This window comes from Aulonocara sp. 'chitande type north' Nkhata Bay, linkage group LG17 (genome assembly GCF_057382095.1).
Source record: "Aulonocara sp. 'chitande type north' Nkhata Bay isolate Kocher_YH1m ecotype deep benthic linkage group LG17, A_spYH_male_GT1.1, whole genome shotgun sequence".
NCBI lineage: Eukaryota > Metazoa > Chordata > Actinopteri > Cichliformes > Cichlidae > Aulonocara > Aulonocara sp. 'chitande type north' Nkhata Bay.
Window position 1 is genome coordinate 42,308,346 of NC_141360.1, and position 19,419 is coordinate 42,327,764.

At 44.7% G+C, this 19,419-nt stretch overlaps 3 protein-coding genes across 4 annotated transcripts in view; 2 read left to right on the top strand and 1 right to left on the bottom strand.

The window, feature by feature from the left end:
* The first annotated feature begins 648 nt into the window (after positions 1–648).
* LOC147310690 (zinc finger protein aebp2-like) lies at positions 649–10,284 on the top strand. 2 transcript variants are annotated; one of them, XM_086268993.1, is made up of 8 exons: positions 649–1,655; positions 7,509–7,737; positions 8,897–9,004; positions 9,089–9,275; positions 9,349–9,473; positions 9,558–9,625; positions 9,731–9,844; positions 9,921–10,284. In XM_086268993.1, exons 1-8 carry the CDS (start codon positions 1,060–1,062, stop codon positions 9,931–9,933), a joined length of 1,440 nt encoding a protein of 479 aa, XP_086125119.1. In that variant the 5' UTR covers positions 649–1,059; the 3' UTR covers positions 9,934–10,284. The 2 variants fall into 2 exon arrangements, with proteins under 2 accessions (XP_086125119.1, XP_086125120.1); XM_086268994.1 differs by having other exon boundaries at positions 662–1,580.
* A 3,309-nt stretch (positions 10,285–13,593) lies between these two features.
* ndufa5 (NADH:ubiquinone oxidoreductase subunit A5) lies at positions 13,594–15,768 on the top strand. Its single transcript, XM_086268971.1, has 5 exons — positions 13,594–13,860; positions 14,505–14,549; positions 14,722–14,838; positions 14,910–14,975; positions 15,571–15,768. Exons 1-5 carry the CDS (start codon positions 13,840–13,842, stop codon positions 15,670–15,672), a joined length of 351 nt encoding a protein of 116 aa, XP_086125097.1. The 5' UTR covers positions 13,594–13,839; the 3' UTR covers positions 15,673–15,768.
* The window catches only part of cog5 (component of oligomeric golgi complex 5), a 73,426-nt gene continuing 69,755 nt past the window's right edge, over positions 15,749–19,419 (bottom strand). Inside the window, exons 17-22 of the mRNA XM_086268969.1 lie at positions 19,161–19,264; positions 18,160–18,397; positions 17,991–18,067; positions 16,926–17,052; positions 16,734–16,813; positions 15,749–16,082 (exon numbers count right to left, since the gene is read on the bottom strand). Of these exons, the coding sequence (XP_086125095.1) occupies positions 15,974–16,082; positions 16,734–16,813; positions 16,926–17,052; positions 17,991–18,067; positions 18,160–18,397; positions 19,161–19,264 (735 nt within the window). The 3' untranslated portion in view covers positions 15,749–15,973. The remainder of the gene's footprint in view (positions 16,083–16,733; positions 16,814–16,925; positions 17,053–17,990; positions 18,068–18,159; positions 18,398–19,160; positions 19,265–19,419) is intronic.

The following is a 19,419-nucleotide window of genomic DNA, read 5'->3' on the forward strand; positions in this document are numbered from 1 at the left end:
AACAAACTGACACCAAAGAGATTTCCGGCACATATGTATGTAGAAGTGAAACGAAAACGGTAATTAGTGAAACATACTGGCATACATATACTAACTTTTATTATGGATTAGTCAGCCAACTGGTCTCAAGCCCAGTGTATTGTATTTACCAACCATCGAAAGAAACAGTATTTACTGAAAGCCTGTTTCCATCCACACACAAGCAGAGAAGGGACAGGCCTCCATTTCACCCAAACAATTGATCAATGACGTCAGCACACTTCTCGGCTTCTGTCAGTGGGGTGAGCTGAGATTGAACTCGGGAAAGTGTTGATGCTGACACGAAGGCTCCGAAAAGCTCCTGAGAGCAGCGCTGGCATGAGGAACGCGGAACAATGTGCCTCTTCAGCACTTTCTGCCTGGACTCCTTTTTCTGTTTGTCGGAACACGTGGAGCTTAGAACCACAATGCCACAGATCATGTGTGCTTGCGAAGATGACTCACCCGCTCTGCAAATACAGACATTTATTCATTTTCAAATAAATCAAATCAAACTGTGTGAATATTTTAAAGTCGGTAACCTTTATGGGAGACGCGGTCTCCCATAAAGGTTACGGTCTGGACTGTGGGCCGGTCGCTAGTCTATAACTGGACAACCAATCGCAGTCAAGTTCACACCTACAGGAATGACCGAGTAACCACATCTATGGCTGCGGGAGGAAGCTGGAGCGTCAGGAAACTGCACGAAAGCCCGGATGATGGATTCGCACTCAGACACGTGTATAAGTTACACGTTAACGTCAAAGCTACTTCTGGGTTATCAGTGTTATTCGTAACTTACGGTTAAACTACAAACACGGTCTTCCTCGCGAGTTAACTGAGCGCTAACGTTACATTTAACGGTGAACGACAAAGTGTGCCATCTTCAAATAGACCAGCTTCGGCATCGCTGACGTCGACGTCATCAAACCCCCTGTTGTGCTTTACGCTACAAGCAAGCGTGAGTGCAACAAGGAGGGCAGCCCGAGGGCAACTTTTCCGGTGAAACGTCACAAAAATAGCCTTTGGTGTTGCTCGAAAATGCGGCAGATAACGACGGAAAGAGCCGAACAAGATTATCAGCGGACGTCGAAAGAAAACGACACCGGTGAGACGACCGTAACCGGCATGGAAGGACAGGCCGTCCCCGATCCTAAACAGGAACCGGGCGACAACAACGACAGCAGGAAAGCGGAGACCAGCGGAGTGAGTGGCCGCGATGCGGCGGAGGAGCACGGAGACGCCCCGTCCCCCGTCCCCGACCAAGAAACCGCTCCGCGTACCGAAAAGTCGGCTGTTGGCGAAAGGGCCCCGAACCTCGAACTGTGTGAAGCCGCGAAAAGTCCCGCACAGGGCAGCTTGGCAAGTAGCACCGATTTCGCACAAGAGGGCTCCCGGGTGCTGAAACAAGAACAAAGAGAGGGGGGGAACGCGTCCGCCTCGCCGCCTGCTGACCACACAAAGACCGCGGACAAGCCTGAGCACGGCATCAAGAGACGGGCCAGCACGGAGCTCACCTCGTCGGACGGAGAGCCGCTCAGCCGGATGGATTCAGAAGACAGGTTTGTTGGACTGAGCGGTGGCCTTATCTTACAGCACCATGCCAAGTTCACAGCTTTGAAGCAGTTTGTTTACAGGTGAAAAATGTTCGCTTCCGCCGGGTCATGTAGTTCTTGAACGTCTCTATAGGACACGCTGGTCTGTATTTAGTCCACTGTAGCGTGTAGTGTGGGGGGAGTGTTGGCTCACAGCAATGCTCGTTACACAAATATGATGTAGTCTCATGCTAATACTAAAGTACAGCTGACCTACATGTCTTTGTTCACCCCCCCGGGGGGGAACCATACCCTCACACGTGCCATCTACCTATGTGATCAATAAACCAGGATAAATTAGCCAAATAGGAGCAGATGTTTCATGAAGGTCACAGTCTGGGATCATTCTCGGTTGATAAGTCTTCTTTCTTTCTTGGATTTGTGAAATAAGCGTTTTATAAGCAGATGGACAGAAAACTCGCACACACTGGTTGTTGCAGATTTTTGGCATACAAGGATGCTTTCATGGAAACTTCTTGCAGCTGTTTTGTAAAAGCCTTCCAGAAGTAGTAACTGAGTATGGATGTATAACCAAGAGGCAGCTGCAGACAGTCGTTGTTTGTCGTGTAGGATTTGTGAGTCATTTTCTACATGTGGGTTTTTGTTGTTCTTTGTTAGTTGGGTTCTTGCTAATCATACATCCATTCTCTGTAAACTATACAGTTTCTTCCTTGTTGTGTCGAAAATATGATGACCACAACTGTAAAGCATGGAGAGTGAGGACCTTTTATAATGCTGAACTTTTTGGATGTGTAGGCTCTCACCACAAACGATTGTTGATAGCATGCTGGGGAACTTGAGTGTCGCTAGCTCCTAAAAATAAGATGCCCACTCTGTTTGCATGAATCAGCCTCCCTCCCAACAACACTCTTAATCAGCTTCTCTCTGCATCGTGTTGTTTTACTTTGGAACATGTCATTTCCTGTCAGCTCGGTTCTCTTCAGTTTTTATAAAGGCATAAACACAGATGACATCAGGTCTGAAAGTGGGACTGCCAACCGCCCTGTGGTTAGTGTTAGCAGTGAAACGTATGGAGGCAGTAAGAGACAGGTCTGCAGGGTTAGCCCGGGGTAAACGCGTCTCACGTGAAGTCTTTATTTGTGTGACACATTTTGACTAAAGTGGAAAAATAGACACCACCAACAGTTTTACACCAGCGGGTCCAATCAGTGGACAACACTCACGCAAAGAAGATGATGTAATTCATAATTTCCAAAAAACAAAACCCCAAACTGGCTGCTTTATGATGAAGCCCAGGTTATAGTGGTTGGTTTTACTGGTTAACTGAAGTTACTCTGTCAACTGTTCATCCACCAAACCGAGGTGACTGGTTTCCATCTGTCTTTGTCATGAGGGTCGAGGTTTAAAGAGCTTCGGCAGTTTGAGTTTAGACCTCGGTCTGTTTGTTTTATCAAATACTCGCTGAAAAGTCTACAGTTGTAAAATGGAGTTATCAGCAGGCTGATGTTATCTGACGGTGTTAGCTATGAGTATCAGCATTTCTAACAGCTGATCAATGGAAATGAAAAACTGAAGAAATGTCAGACAAACCTGTTTGTTTCGCTGGAATAAAAAAGCTCCCTGTAGAGGTTTTACACGTCACGCCGGTGTTGCTCGAGCTGTCGGCCACACTGCGCGTGATAATCACTCATACGTACTTTCACATGGAAATGATCACTGTTTTCTTCTTCCCCTCACAGTGCTGATATTCCGCTGCACATTGTTGTCCAACAATAATCAACGACAGACGTTTTTTTTCCCCATTTTCTTCTTTCTGAAATAGGAAAAATGATCAGTTACGGGCATCAAATCAATACTGTAATTATTAGAAGTTACCGTGGTTTTCAAACATTCAGGTATCTGTTTCAAAGAAGATGTGACCATTTGAGCATTTTACATTTATCATCTTCATCTGCCTCCTCCAGCACTGCTCCCTCCGTCTCCTCTTCATCCTCTTCCTCCTCACCTAAAACCTCACTCCTGAGCTCTAGTTTGGCTTCTACCAAAGGAAAGTCTACATGAACGTATTTAATCTCGATATTGTTGTGATTGGTTATTTTCAGCAGACGTGCGACCCTCCCGTCTCTGGAAAGCTGACAAGAGAAGGCTAAACAACAACATAACGATCCAAGCTACCACACGTCTTAAACGTTTAAGCTCATTTCTCTCTGATCAACAGTTTGATTTAAGTTTATTTGCTATGTGCGAGTCAGCCCACGTGAATATCAGCGAACAGCAGCGCCTGCTGACACAAAACCCCAAACGTCCTCACCGGTGTTAATCAGAAGCTACGCCGACTCAGTGACGGAGCGTAATAAAAATCAGGTGCTGAGCAGTGACCGTGGTCCTCCACGGACTTACAGTCACATCCTGACACAAAGTGCTGATGAGCATTCAAACCTTTAGGCTTCACATCTCGTCCAGTGTCATTTGAGGGGTTGTTGATAACATACTGATATAAATTGTGTGCCGTGAAGTCGGGAGAAGGATGGCGTTACACTTCACAGCATCAGTAAGCACACTCGGAGGCCCAGTCATATTCATAGATCTTAGGGGTATTTACTTTGGCAGTTATTCTGAAGCATTATCCAAGTTATCTTTCATTTCTGCGATCAGCACGAAGGAAAACTGGTTTGTAAAATCATTTAAATGTAGTAAAACTGAGGAACTGTCCTCTAACATGACACAGCCAGGATCACCATCTCAGCCAGTGTTGAATCCCCCGCAGGCATCCTGCCATGGCTCTATTTCTGTATTGATGATGATCTGTGGTTACCTGTGAATTTTTAAGACTTGCGGTCTTCCTCACTTGAAGTAGTCCTTGTGAGAGCCAGGCCGTGCTCCAGTTAGCCAGTTTTTCACTGCACAGTGTGTCTTTATACTGTTTGAGGTCGTGACCTGTGACAGAAAGTAGCAACCAGACCCGTACACGATCAAGCGCACGCAGGCTTTCAATTGAAATCAGTCACACAGCGATAAAAAGAAACACAAAAATGTCAAGAAGCTGTTGTATTATTAACTGCAATAGCCGGTCGCATGACAGCCACGGGAAGCCGACGGGTAAAGAGATCGGTTGTTATCGGATTACGTCGTTGAAGAGAAATTGTTCGAGCCATGTTTCCGAAGTAACAAAGACGCGACTGGATTGCAGCCATTCAAAGATCAAATATAACGTCCCAGAACCCTCCAGCTCATAGGTTAGTCTGCTCCAAGCATTTACACGAAGGTCAGTCTGCTGTTGTAGTTAATGCGTCATTTTCATAACATAATTAGTGATATAGGTTACAAGCAAGTCTGGCGCTGAACAGAAACTGTCGCGCTATGCTCCTTTGTTTATTGTGCATAAATAGTGAATTTTCCTGACACAATATTGCGTTTCGCTTCTGTTATTATGGTACATTGACAAAAACATATACTTTTATTCACAGGATAAAACAGGTTTTTTGTATCACTAATTGCCCAGTACGATTACAGCATACAGTATTGTTGTCACTGCTACATTTCTGTGATGCTACCAGAAATTATTTCCACTACTAATTAATTACCGTTGAGCTCAAAGGTCCTATTAATAAACGGTTAACGAACGTGTATTTATGACGACGATTTGTGAGACTGGTAAACTTATGATACGTACGGTGGTCTTTCGTTCTACACGGTGCATTTCAAGGTCGTGCACCCATCCGTCGGTAAACTGTACCTGGGCTTGTTGCAGTGACCTGAAGTTACTAAACTTCATGAGTGTATGCACTCACTCCAAGAACCGTATGATTATAAATCTGAGCGTGGTGAAAGTTGGGCAGCACGCTGACGTATTTTGTCCCTCTGTGTGCTCGTAAGGGTCTGACCCTTTCACTGGTTTGCTTTTTTTCCTCGTATCTTTTCTTTGACTTTTCATCAAGTCTGTCTTTGTACGGACCGGCATTGTTCTCCTTTGTTTTGTACAGAACCTTTTTGGGGGGCAAAGAAAAAGCAAGAATTTATTGGAACCGAAGAATGAACGTTTTGCGGTGCTGCAAATGCTTGCATTTGATGCGGTACTTGGATTGTTTTGTCACGAGTTCCCGGCATGCAATGCACGAAAGTCACGTGGTCTGTCAATCTCTACTGTCTGATGTGGTGTCAGACAGTTTTCCTACACATTAGTATTGGATAGTTTGGATATTGAGATAAATATTCATCGAGTTTTAAGAGTTTTTGTAAATCTTCTGGACTCACGGTCAATTTTCCCTCTAAGCTGCGCGCGTGCGCACTGCTGGCGTCTCTGCGCACAGAAAAAAAATTACCTGAATTGAAATTAAAATTAATATGTCAACAATTCTGTTTTGCAGTGTTAGTCAGTGACTGGCTGCTCCCGTATGGGATCAGAACGATGCCTCCTTATCCCATAGTCCAGCCAATGATGCGATTCACATTCGTGTATATATGCAGCTAATCAACGTGGTTGACTGACAGCGTCCTTATGTGCCGGTGTTTTAGCAAAGCGGCTGATGTGGAGTGAAGCCACGTTAATGACAACGTGCACAACCACTGGAGATGTGAGCAGGACAGACGGAACAACTGACGGACAAAGTGTGGACTTTATACCAGTTTGTAAATCGTGTTGATCGGCCACGTAAAACCAGAGTTATGATAAAAATATCTGCAATGTTTGTTTTTCTTCCTGAATACTGTCGTTGTTTATATTTACTGCAGGAAGAAACGGTAAAAACGGCGTTTTATAAGGAAAACGCTCGAAAGCCTGTGAGCCAAAAAACCCACCAGCCTTTCCTATTGGTGGAAAAATGTACCATGTGGGCCAATCAAAAAATGGCAACATGGCATTTAGTTGTTTAGGAAGGGGGGAAGTTTTAGGAGTGACGGCGTGTTTGAGATGTGAGATGTTTGCGACGTTCAGCGTAAATCTTGTGTAGTGAGTGTGTAGTGAGTGTGTAGTGAGTGTGTAGTTAGTGTGTAGTTAGTGTGTAGTGAGTGTGTAGTGTAGTCAGTAGTGTTGTTGTGTGTCAGAACAATGAGGCGCCTGCTGAGTGTTACAGGTGTTACAGCAGTGACACATCTGCTGCTGTCAGGCCTGCAGGTATCAGGCTGTTGTTCTCCTTCATCTCATAGTGGACAGAAATTATTTTTTGTGACACAAATAATTTGTGTGGCATCAGATTTGATGCAGAACAGCTGATTGTTCTGTAAATAGTTTGAAATGTTTGTTTAAAAAACGCCTTGGCTGCATGTTTAGGTAAACAGCTGCAAAACACTTTGTTGTTTGCAAAACTCAGTAACTTTTTTGAAGAAGTAACTATAACTTAGATCATCCAACCATAGGCTCCTAGCACAACCTAGGACTCGAATGAAGTCGAGAGGCGACCGGGCCTTTGCATCCGTGGCACCCAGACTCTGGAATAACCTCCCCGTTCATATTCGCACTGCCGAGTCGATCCAGTCTTTTAAATTACGTCTTAAAACTTATTTTTTTACTTTGGCTTTTGATTCTGTCTAGTTGGCTGTTTTAGCTTGTTGTGTTGTTACCTATTGTTTGTTGTCCTCTTCTATTGTTTGTTTTAACTGTCTCATGTTTTTATTGACAGTGAAGCACTATGGTCAACACTGTTGTTTTTAATATGTGCTATATAAATAAATTTTGATTTGATATAATTAATTGCCCAACATTGGTCATTATTTACTGTATTTGCAGACAGAGTTACAGACTCTCTCCCAGACCACAGCTGTCACCCACGGGTGACAGCTGTGGAGAAGGCTCTGTTCCTAAACTGGTTTTAGTGGTTCATCCTGCACTGACCCCACCCATCAGTTGGGTGACGAGTGAAATAAAATACTTGACATGCATTTATTTTCATTCTGTCAGATCATATTTTGATTTCTCGTCTTTTGTGTGTGTTTCAGTATCAGCTCCACTCTGATGGACATGGAGAGCACAGCGTCCAGCGGTCGCTCCACCCCCGCTATGCTGAACGGTCACACAGGTGGAGTAGCAGGGAGTGGTTCACTGGTGGCAGGGGGCAAATCTCTGAGCTACACCTGCTGCTGGGATCACTGCCAGCTGCTGTTTCCCAGCAGCCCTGACCTGGCTGAGCACATCAGAGCAACACATGTGGATGGACAGAGAGGCGGGGTCAGTGACACGTTACTGTGTGTGTTGGTTTCAGATGGGTGGTTAGAGGCCAGGCGAGCCATCGTAATGTCAAACCAGAGGTTCCAGTCAGAAACAGCAGATGGTGAAAATGGAGTCTGGACTCAAAACGAGGTTCAACAGACCAACATGTGATCTGGAGTTTCAGCTGTGTGCTGGATTCATACGTCAGAGTAGTTTTGATAGACGCGACGTGTTCGAGTTACACTGAGCTGCCTGTAACAACCTTTGGTTAAGCAGTCATGAGCTCTACCAGGCGACCGCCACTGTTCAGAAAATAAAAAGTGCTAATGCCCACAAAGAAAGAGGAAGTGTGAATTTGGTTTGTTTTCAGTGATTTTCTGTCTTCTAACCCACCTCCCTGCATTTAGTAGTGAGGGTGCAGAAAAAGAGAAGAGAACTTCCTCTTAGTATCGTGTAATGTGTGTAATAATGCATAAGTAATGAAGGTACACACAGTATTTATTTAGCACTCGGGTAGACTTTAAGCGACACCGTTTATTTGCCTTCATACCAGCACGTTTCATTCACCCCCGGTGTGAACGTGGGGTTCAGTGTTCACCACCTCCTGAGTAAAACCGGCTGGTTGTGTTTGGACTGATATTTGCTCTATTAAAGCTTTGTGCCAGTCAGTTTGATCCCAAACACAAGGAGAGAAGTAAAACTGGAATAAAGATGTTTGATTGACGTGGAGGTTTGATTTATTCCAGCAGGAAATACGTTTCTGTTGGTCAGAAGAAAGAAGAGGACAACATAAACGAACACAGCCTTAGATGCATTACTGCGGCTCGTCAGCAGTTTGCTGGCTAACCCAAACTAAAGTTGTCTTGCTGGGAGCTTCTGGTTTATCGAGGTTACTGATTGGTTGAATCCTGCTAACGTGTTGCTAATGACAGGCATGCACACATTTTTAAATTTGATGACGTTTTTTAATATTCACTTCAGTTCAGTTTTATTTATATAGCACCAAATCACGACGACAGTCGCCTCAAGGTGCTTTATATGGTAGAGCCTGTAGTGAGGGGACGGTCTCGTTATCGCTCGTGTAAACCTGGTCAGACGTTGGCACTAATGCGCGGTGCATGTTAGTGTGCAGCTCTAGCTCTGCCGCAGTAATGTGTCTTTGTGTTTGTGCCCACAGGTGTTTGTGTGTCTGTGGAAGGGCTGCAAAGTCTACAACACGCCATCCACCAGCCAGAGCTGGCTGCAGAGACACATGCTGACCCACAGTGGAGACAAACCTTTTAAGGTGATCGCACACAGCTGACGTCACGCACGTCACCGCGTCTGTTAGTCTGCCTCGCTCGCGCACTCATGTCTGTGTTTCCTCCAGTGTGTAGTCGGGGGCTGCAACGCCACGTTTGCTTCCCAGGGGGGGCTCGCACGCCACGTCCCCACGCACTTCAGCTCCCAGAGCTCGTCCAAAATGTCCAGCCAGAGTAAAGTCAAAGAGGAATCTCCATCCAAGGCCGGCCTCAACAAGAGGAGGAAGCTGAAGAACAAGCACAGGCGCTCGCTCCGTACGTACCGCACACACGCACAGCGTCCCTCCAGGTTCACACGTTAAATGAATTCATCGTTTCGTCTTTCTAGCACGACCTCACGACTTCTTTGACGCTCAGACCATGGACGCCATCCGCCACCGAGCCATCCTTCTCAATCTAGCAACACACATCGAGAGCCTGGGTAATGGACACAGTGTAGTCTTCCACAGCACGGTAATCACACACACACAGACACACACACATAGCAAACACACAAAGTCCTGTGCAGGTGTGATGCCATGTTTTGTGCGTGTTCAGGTAATTGCCAAAAGGAAGGAGGACTCTGGGAAAGTGAAGGTCCTGTTGCACTGGACACCTGAGGACATGTAAGTCCTCCCCAGCTTCAGTTACACAGAACAGGCCAGGCTGAGTGGGGGAACCCACAGTGTTAAACATGCATGTTAGTGTAACCGTGTTGTCGTTCGCGTCAGACTGCCCGACGTGTGGGTGAACGAGAGCGACAGAGTGCAGCAGAAGACCAAGGTGGTTCATCTGTCCAAGCTGCCCTCAGACACGGCTGTCCTCCTGGACCCGAACATCTACAGGTACGCCTGCAAAGATGCTTTTAGATGCTGACAGAAAAAGAAAACAGCTCTGATGTTTTTACCGTTTCTCTTGCAGAATGTTCTTCTGAGCGGCTCGTGGTGACCTCGGCTGTCGCTCCCTCGTCGGTGGGACGTAGAGGGACTTGTTTGTTGTGATTCGTGTAGCCTCCAGTGTTTTCTACATTAGGTGCTGACTTTACTGAGTGTATGTAAGTGTAAGTAACACAACTAGGCTGGAAACTGACAGCTGTAACTGTAGAGAGAAGCAGTCTTTGTAAATACAGGAGATTTGTAATATATTTTTATACTTTGGATTTTACCTGGACTGTAGATAGACGTCTTTTTTCTGCCAGAACATTTTGGATATTTTAAAAGAGGATATGTTCATCGTGCATACACTGACACTGTTCTGTATGATGTCATTAAACTTGTCCAGTGTCCACCTGCTCTGAAGTCTTTACCTCCTAAAAATCTAACATAATAATATATTATGTTAGATTATAATTTGTTTATATAATAATTATAATCTAACATAATATATTATGTTAGATCTGTACCCACATATATGAATGTATGTGTGTATGTGTATATATATATTTATATATTATATATATATATATATATATATATATATAAAATATATTATGTAATATATTACTAGTATACTATTACTAATATTAGCTATTATCTATATTTTATAATATATATAGATTTTATAATAAAATCTTATTTTATTTAGTATATAATAAAAAAATATAATAATTAGATTAGATATTATTAATTATATATTATGTTAGAGTCATCTGTATGATGACAACCTTCCACTTATCCCTAGATAATCATTCAGGATACTGGCCCCCCAAGGACTAGAGTTTGAACTTGATGAACAATGAGCATTTTAATAATCTACATTATTATTAATGGTAAATGGTAAATGGCCTGTATTTATATAGCGCTTTACTAGTCCCTAAGGACCCCAAAGCGCTTTACATATCCAGTCATCCACCCATTCACACACACATTCACACACTGATGATGGCAGCTACATTGTAGCCACAGCCACCCTGGGGCGCACTGACAGAGGCGAGGCTGCCGGACACTGGCGCCACCGGGCCCTCTGACCACCACCAGTAGGCAACGGGTGAAGTGTCTTGCCCAAGGACACAACGACCGAGACTGTCCAAGCCGAGGCTCGAACCGGCAACCTTCCGATTACAAGGCGAACTCCCAACTCTTGAGCCACGATCGCCCCACTAATATTAAATAAATTCTAACAACAGCTGATCAAGCTTAAACGTGCTGCTGTTGTTTAGCCCGACCTCCGCTGGTTTCCTGTTTCTGGCGCAGAGAAAAGCCGATCAGCTGATCATTGATCAGTTTCATGATTGAATTAGCAACTTTCTAGCTGAAGTAGTACGGCACAAATCGCGTTACTTTTCATCTCAACTTTAAAGTTCGACCTCCTCGGCTGTAATTGGTCCAGTCCAGAGTCGATCATGACCAACTGGCCAATCCACCACCTTTCATTTATACCGTTAAAAAGAAAAGAAATAAAACCCCATCGGCCCATAAAAACGAAAACTGACGAGCAAATTCATCCTGAGACTGAGTATGCAAACTCAGGCTCTGTCCCAATTCAGGGTCTGCACGCTTGAAGTACGCATTTTAAGTGCGATTACGTCACCGCCACGCGACGACGGCTGTCCCAATCCGAAGTGTACTTCAAATGCATACTCCAAATGCGCCGTCGATTTCCCCAAATATCAAGCGTGGTCCGGTGCACGCTTCGTGGTCCCATATATCCCACAATTCATAGCGCGGCGGTGGGTGTGGATAATTTTGCCGCAAAATACGGCAGAAGGGAGCAGTCGAAGAGTGAACTGTCAAAATACTGAATATGACGTCACTTATTTATGTGCGAATGTTTAATAATGAAGAACATTAAAACATTGCTGTTGGCCACATGTCGGCAAAGTTGTGTGACATTAGTGATGTTTGTACTTTCAGCGTTAACTTGGTTTTAAAGTATATATATCATAATAATCTGACAATACTATAATATTGGCCATATTTATATTTACATTACCACAGTGGGATGATTTTAGTCTCATGAACAACTAATTGTTATTTACTGACTAATCTTGAAATGACTGCTCAGTACAGAAATGAAGCCCAACAATCATGTTTTACAGTCCCGTGGTCTCTAGTGATGGGACGTTCTGTATCGAGGCTTCGAAGCTTGTGTCGAGTAATTGAGGGAGCGTTTCCGCGATGCGCGTATCGAGGCTTGCATCATTTATGGGAGGAGCTGAAAATGATGACGTCCGAAGCCTCGCTGCCCGGCTGTACCACGTGACTGGTTCATGAAGTGGTTCGAACTTTGCCGCGAGATATGACAGCGATATGAACCCCTCAGACTTCATTCAAAAATGTGGGTGTTTGATGGAGAGTTGTTAGTGAGAGTTTGGAGACAGTTTGGAGGTTTATGAGAGTGAGGAGAGAAAGTCAGGAGAGAATGGAGCCAGCTAAGGAGAGGAGGATGTCCTCCCCTGTGTGGGAACATTTTGATCTTATTCCTCCCAACAAAGTATGTAAATTTCTACAGAAGATGTATTTTCATGATACTGATGGTGCAATACAATTTATGTTAAGCTGTCTTGACTTTTGTACAAGGTGAAGTGTTTGCTATGTGCCAGGGAGCTGGGCTATAACAACAACACCTCATCCATGCTTAGGCACTACAGAGCTTTGCATGAGAATAAGGGGAACACCGATTGTGGAGCAAGACCAGGTGAGCCATCAAATGCAATGATAATATAGCATGCTGTAATGTTACTAAATGATATAACAATATTAAACAACTGTAATAAGTTACGTGTGTGATATTTATATTTGTGCTTTGTTCTCCTGAGGAAAGACAAAGACAATCTCAAATAGATGAAGATCTGGTTAGCATGGTGATTGAGGACTCCCAGCCATTTAGCATTGTGGAGGACAAAGGATTCAAAAGATTTGTTAAATCATTAAATCCTAGCTATGTTCTCCCCACTAAAAAGGTCATAAAAGCAGTGAAAATTTAGTTTTTACAGAATAAAATGTGAACAGGCAGGAGTGTGTAGCTGTCCATACCTCAACGTTACAAAAGCACAACTACTGTCCACACCCCAACCACACCTCACCTCACAGTAAATGATCATTTCCATTTTAAGCATTTCCAAATGATCATTTTCCATACTGCCAGTATAAATATAAACAGTATACTGCATCACTACAATATACATGTTTTACACACTCCTTTTGTTGTTGACATTTACAGGCTGTGTGCAAAAGGCCACACTCTTCAAATTCATGCCAACTAATATTTTTACGTCCAGTAGGTGGCCTACTAGAGCAAATGAAGCTTCAAGAAGCTTTGCACTGGGATGAACCAATTGGATGAAAAGCTTCAGTGCTTCATGAAGCTTCATCTGCCCATCACTAGTGGTCTCAGCCTCAGATACTCAACTAATCAAAGTGATGTCATGACGAAAATGCATGACTAACAAAACATTTGTTTCTCCTTCATTTCTGTCAAACAATGCTGTATGTAACATTACTCGCGGTTAGTATCATGGTTGCTAGGCAACCCGAATAGCGCGACGAAGGCTAGACCGTCCCATTTCACAAGCCTCTTACTTCCGCACTTCTCGTACAGTACACACCGTACGTAGTACGCGTAGTGCGCGTACTTCAAGCGACACAACCTCAGCCTGCTTGGATAAAAGCAAAACGTTCAGATGTTTGTACCTACATCCGACCTATGCTATGCTAGCGTGAATACATAGCATGTATATAGTTTTACGCTGCTGTGATCACAGAACAGTCCGCGTTTTCTAATTTTTAACATTTATTACGACAGGAACAAATCGTTTTTCAAAACGCCGAGAAAAAAAAGACAACACCGACGTCATATTTAGCAGCCGGAAGTATCATGACGCATTCCTGACGTCTGGAGAATGGCTGGGCTGCTGAAGAAGGTATGAGTAAAGGTCATGTCTTGTTTTAATGTAAGAAACACAATAAAACAGCTGTATTAGTTTTATTAAGGTGACGGTACTGTCACCTCCGTTTGCGCGCTGTGCATGTTGTGCTAGCTTGTGCTAGCATGCTAACTTGATAAAGAGCTAGCACGGCAGTGTCCGGTCAGAGCAGGTGGCAAACTAAAGGAAAGCTCACCGAACACTTTGAATCCGGTCCCACGGTTAAGTCAGCCGAACACCCGTGGGAGCTTTTGAAGAAACTGGTTAAGCCATACTTCCCTTACATGGCTAACTGGAGACCCGAATCTGGACCAACAGACCTGGAAAATAAAATCCCTGCTCAGTGCAAACCTGCCTGTAATGTTAATAAAGTGCACATATTTGAAGGTGAGGGCTGATGGATTTCAGAGAATGTTTTTTAAGGAAGTTCCACATTAGCAGGGAAATGTTGTTGGAGGTGATTAAGAACCACAAGTGTCTCGTCCAAGTCATAAAACCAGCTGTGGAGCTGGTTGCTGACAGTGCGAGCAGACAGACTGAGGGTTGGTTTAGGCCGAGTGCCGATGCTGGAGTCACGTGGTTAAAGGTGAAAGCATTGACATTAGCCACTCTTGGACAGCTCTCCTTTTCCTCTCTTCCAGACGACCGGCTTGGTTGGCCTGGCAGTGTCTCAAAATCCACAGGAGGTGAGCAGCTGATGGTGACTGCACCACATACCTCATTTTTAATCTTTCCCATCGCCTGACTGTGACCAGACTAGTCCTGGATCACACTCGTGTTATCCGTGTGCCGTTTATGGAGCTGTCATTGAAGCTGAGGGAGTTGAGCAGTGTACTCACCCTGTGCTGTTCCTCTCAGCGTCTCAGGATCCTCTACACAAAGATCCTGGCGTCCTTGCAGACCATGCCGCAGGACGCTGCTTACAGGAAGTACACGGAGCAGCTGGTCAATGAGCGCTTCAGCCACGTGAAAACGGTCAGTGTGTGAGCAGACAGACGAATGACAGAGGAGCTTAGATGAACTGACAGGATTTGTGTTCTTCACAGGAACCCGATGTTGAGAAGCTTGAGAAGAAAATTAACTGCGGTCAGATTGAAGAGGTCATTTTCCAGGTAGGTCGCGGTCAGTCTGCCTCACTCTGATCAAAGTGATGAAGCTGAGTGGAAAACTCTTCATGTACAAACCTAAAAGTCACGACTTCATGTTCAGCTCGAGTGCAGAGGGGTGTATGACATATATAGCCTACATACATGAACACAGTGACAAGCTTAGTAACGGAAGGTGTTGGAGCGCAGGTCCAGATCATTCTGGTTCACTTTAATCCAGGGATTAAAATTGAATCCCTGGATTAAAGTGATTCCGACTGGTTTGAAGACTGCTAATACGCTGCTGGTAGTACTGTATTGCTCCCAGGTCTTTAAATGAGCGCGTGGCTTTGTACAGACTGCTGCCTCTTTTATTCTGAGAGTGCTTTTCTCACCAGAGTAGCTGACACACTCGTAGTACAGAGTTACTGTTTGTTTCACACTGAAGTCGACATTAAATCACTGATGTGTTCGGTTGGTTCCCGTCAGCCTTCATACAGACCGGACGGTCTCGGTGAATATGTGAACGCAGTTGTCTCAACTTAACTAAAAAGTATGGTTGCTTTACAGTATTAGTGTATACATTAGTATTTGTGGCTGATGATTTTTTTCCTGCGCGCAGGCTGAGTGTGAGCTGGCGTTATCGAGGAAGATGTCCGAGTGGAAGCCGTGGGAGCCGCTGGTAGAGGAGCCGCCCCCCAACCAGTGGAAGTGGCCCATCTGAGTCTGCGTGTGTAGTGTTCCTGTCATACTGTCTGTGAAGGCAAAACCTGTGCTTTCAATGAAGTACTACATTAAAGTTTTGGAAATATTGCCTTTATTCAGATGAGTTTTTGATGTGTGTCACAAATTATTACTTTTATATCAGCAAGTCTGTTCTAAGAAGCTGCGTTGTCCTCCTCTGTGGTTCGGACGAGGCTCTCTGCTGTTACTGCTGAGATTACTTTTACTGTAAATACTCTCTCTCGACCCCTGGACCACACTTGTTAAAAAATGAGCAGATTATTTGTGGACCCAAACACAGGTCAGGTGCTGGTAGCCCTCTGTAACAGCTGGAGCATGATGGGATAGATGGGGGCGAACTCCTTCCCCTGCCGAACCCTGACTGACTGCACGTAGGCCTCCAGAGCGCCCCTGAGAGGACAGACAGAGTGAGCACATCTGTTATCACAGTGCACACAAATCAGTTGTCATATCTGACTTGTATCCAGCGAGGTGTTCAAGGTCAGTGTAAAGAGTTGGTGCCTCAAAACTGCGAGTCTTACAAGAACAGTGTGCATTTTTAACACGTGTCACATTTGGCCTCTGACCTTCAAGGTCGACAGACTTGAAGGTCAAGGCGATAATAATGCAGCATACAGCCATTTAAAACATTGTTTGTACTGGCAGTTGGTAGGGAACACATGGGGATTCTAAATATGGTGTTTTTGGACCTCTCACTACTTCAAGGTCAAACTAAATGTCTGTTTGATCTTCCTTTGAAGCCAAAATGCACCATGTAGTACAACAAGCCCAACACCTAATGCTGGCGTAAATATTTTTCATGCTATTCTTACCTGATTTGATTGTAGTGCAAACTAATACTGAGTTAGGACTCTTATTGGCAGTCAGCAGTGACTCCTTAAATTACACACACATCAGTCAGTCTACCACTAGAGGGAGCCCATTCATCACAGTAAAGGCCCCCTGAGATTAGGTAATCTAAGATCAGGTAACAGTGGCAGCTCCTGTCCTGTTGTACAGACCAAAGTGTTCTAACAGATGTGTTTACGTCACCGAGCCTACCTGATGAGGCTGAGCTTGTCTCTCTCAGAGGGATGATCATCCAGCCACTGTGAGTACCTGGCGATGGACCACTCTGCTCTCTGTGGGGGACAGGCTTATTGAGATGGTGCACTGTACACACTGCAGAAGTGCCACATGATGATGGACGATTCAGCTTGAACTGTGTGTGCGCGTGTGTGTGTGTCTACAGGCCTGGTGAGGTGACTTCAGCTCCGGTGGGGCTCTGGTGAAAAGGAAGTGTAGTAAGGTGCTGTAGGGAATCAGTTCACCGACAGCTGGACTGCTGGCTATCAGCTCACTGGTCTGGAACAGCAGCGGCCTCAAACACAAAGCAAACAGCACTTTTTACCTTCCATGTAAAACATCTGCTGCTCATCGTGTTCATTCAGAAGAAAGACGAGCTTACAGGAAAAGCTCTCTGATAACCTGATGAAAGCCTCGGTCATCTGTGTGAGCACCTGAACGAACACTGAAACTGTCTGCCTACGACTGGTTCCATTTCCCCGAAGAAAAAAATCCAGTCAGAAATCAAATGAGAGTTTTATTAGCTTTTATTTCTATATTTTTTTAATGTGATTTGATCAAGACATTCTTTGATAATATTTCACTTTCAATCTGAAAAATGTTATGAAAGCTTTGAAATAAACATGGTCCGGTGCACCCCGTGGCCCCCTTTACACCCACCCCTGTGCTGCAGGTAACTAGGCCGGCTGCTGTCAGCCTTCAGTATAACTTAAACTGAGTTACTTTGTAATGGCTGCAGCTTTACTGCACATCGTTTCAGTGTAAGACAAACGGCGGTGGGTCATGTCGGAGTTTGTTGATCAGGTGGTTTGATGAAGGACTCCTGCTGCTCACTTTTTCCCAGTAAAGGTTTTACAAACTGATGCGTTCTCCCAAACTTGGACTGGAACCAGAGCAGGTTTGTGGAGTTTCGATGCTGGATAACTCGCTGTGCCTAAACTCTCAGCTTTCACCAAAATAACATGAAGGTCAACAGTTTCTTATGTAATATTAAAAACAACAATAAACTGGAACTAGTATGTACGTACTGTAGATATGTAGTATTTAAAATGCAGTGTTTTACTCTGAAAAATACACAGTGTCTAGGTCAGGACAGCACCGAGTGCATGTAGGTAAAGTCCTGCATGGTTAACATGATTCATCACCATTACTGCCTGTTAGGCCGTAATTCTTTACATGAAAAAACAAAGTGCACCATCTAACTGTGACGACTGTTAATTGAAGCCAACACACCTGAAGGAGCGCAGCATCCTGTAGGGTTTCCCTAAATCAGACACTCGTCTGCACAGAGGAGCCACAGCCATCTCCATCTGACACGCGTAAAAACAGAAAAGTCAAAATGAAAATCTGCCTTTGAGCGAAACAAGGCCGAAGAGCAGAAAACAGATGGCATCTCCGTTACCTGCGCAAAGTCAGCAGCCAGTCTCATCTTGCCCCCCTCCCCCAGCGGACGCAGCAGGCTGCCGTGGCGGATGAACAGCTCGATGGCTCTCTGGGCGATCGACTCCGTGCTCTCGAATATGAAGTCCACACACTGGAAGTGTCTGAAATAGTCTGCCATGACTCGGGAGATAAAACCCTGCAGCTCCTTCATGTACAGAGAGCAAGGAATATCAGGTCTGTCGGGGCTGGACAGAGGCCTGCAGCACACACAGCACATCATCATGTGTTTAACATGTGTTTGCTGTGGGACTCAGAAAAGATGCTGTGCATTAACACTCTGAACACAACTGTAGAAAGCAGATCAGTGTGAGGAAACCTGGCTTGGTACATGTCACTCTTTTAGTGATTTTTAGAAACTAGAAGATTTAGTGAGCCCCCCCACACCACACCACACACACACTGAGTCTGCACACTGTGGTCAGCCGTTTGCTTGTGGGGGGCCTCTGATCCTTAGAGGTTTCTTTCAAATGTTGTAGGGTTGTTACTGTATGACATTAATCTCAAAACAAGACATTTTTTCTTTATTACCTTCTGTGTGTCACTTTTTGTGTTTGTAAACGAGAGCATGTGTTAGCGTCAGCTGTTTGATTCGTGTTAAATGATGTTGGACCAACTGCTGAACAACAAGTGCAGCCGACGACGAGCAGGACGAGATGAGTCCAGCTGCAGCTTTTGGACTTTAATCTTCATTCATAGCAGTGACGACGTGTTGACGGTCCTAGTCTTGGACTTACTTTCAAAATAAGACTGAATTCAATCTGAAAATCAAGTGTGATCTGTACCGTCAGTGAACCAGAGGCACAGTTCTGACTGTTAGAAGGACTAAAACCACTCATGAAGGTCTTCGATTTTCTAGCTACAACCAATAAAAATGAGTCTGATTCATGTTGCAGGCACATTCGGTCCAAAAACATTCTAACATTATATGTACTGAGCTGGTGTTGATGCAGAGAGGCTGACCCTGAGAAGTCTTCTTGGTGTAAGGTGATAATGATGGCCTCTATGGAGTCGGTGACTGACTGCAGGAGAGGATGCACCGCACTTCTCATCAGCGCCTGAACTCCCTGAACCAGAGGTCAGAAGGAGAAACAGAGTCATGTGACAGGACAGAACAGGAGGACACCAGCATCACGCCTACCTTAGCAACATGTGGAGTCAGATGAGCAGACTCACGCGTGTATAGATGAACTGACATCCACAGCCTAATGTTTTATCACAT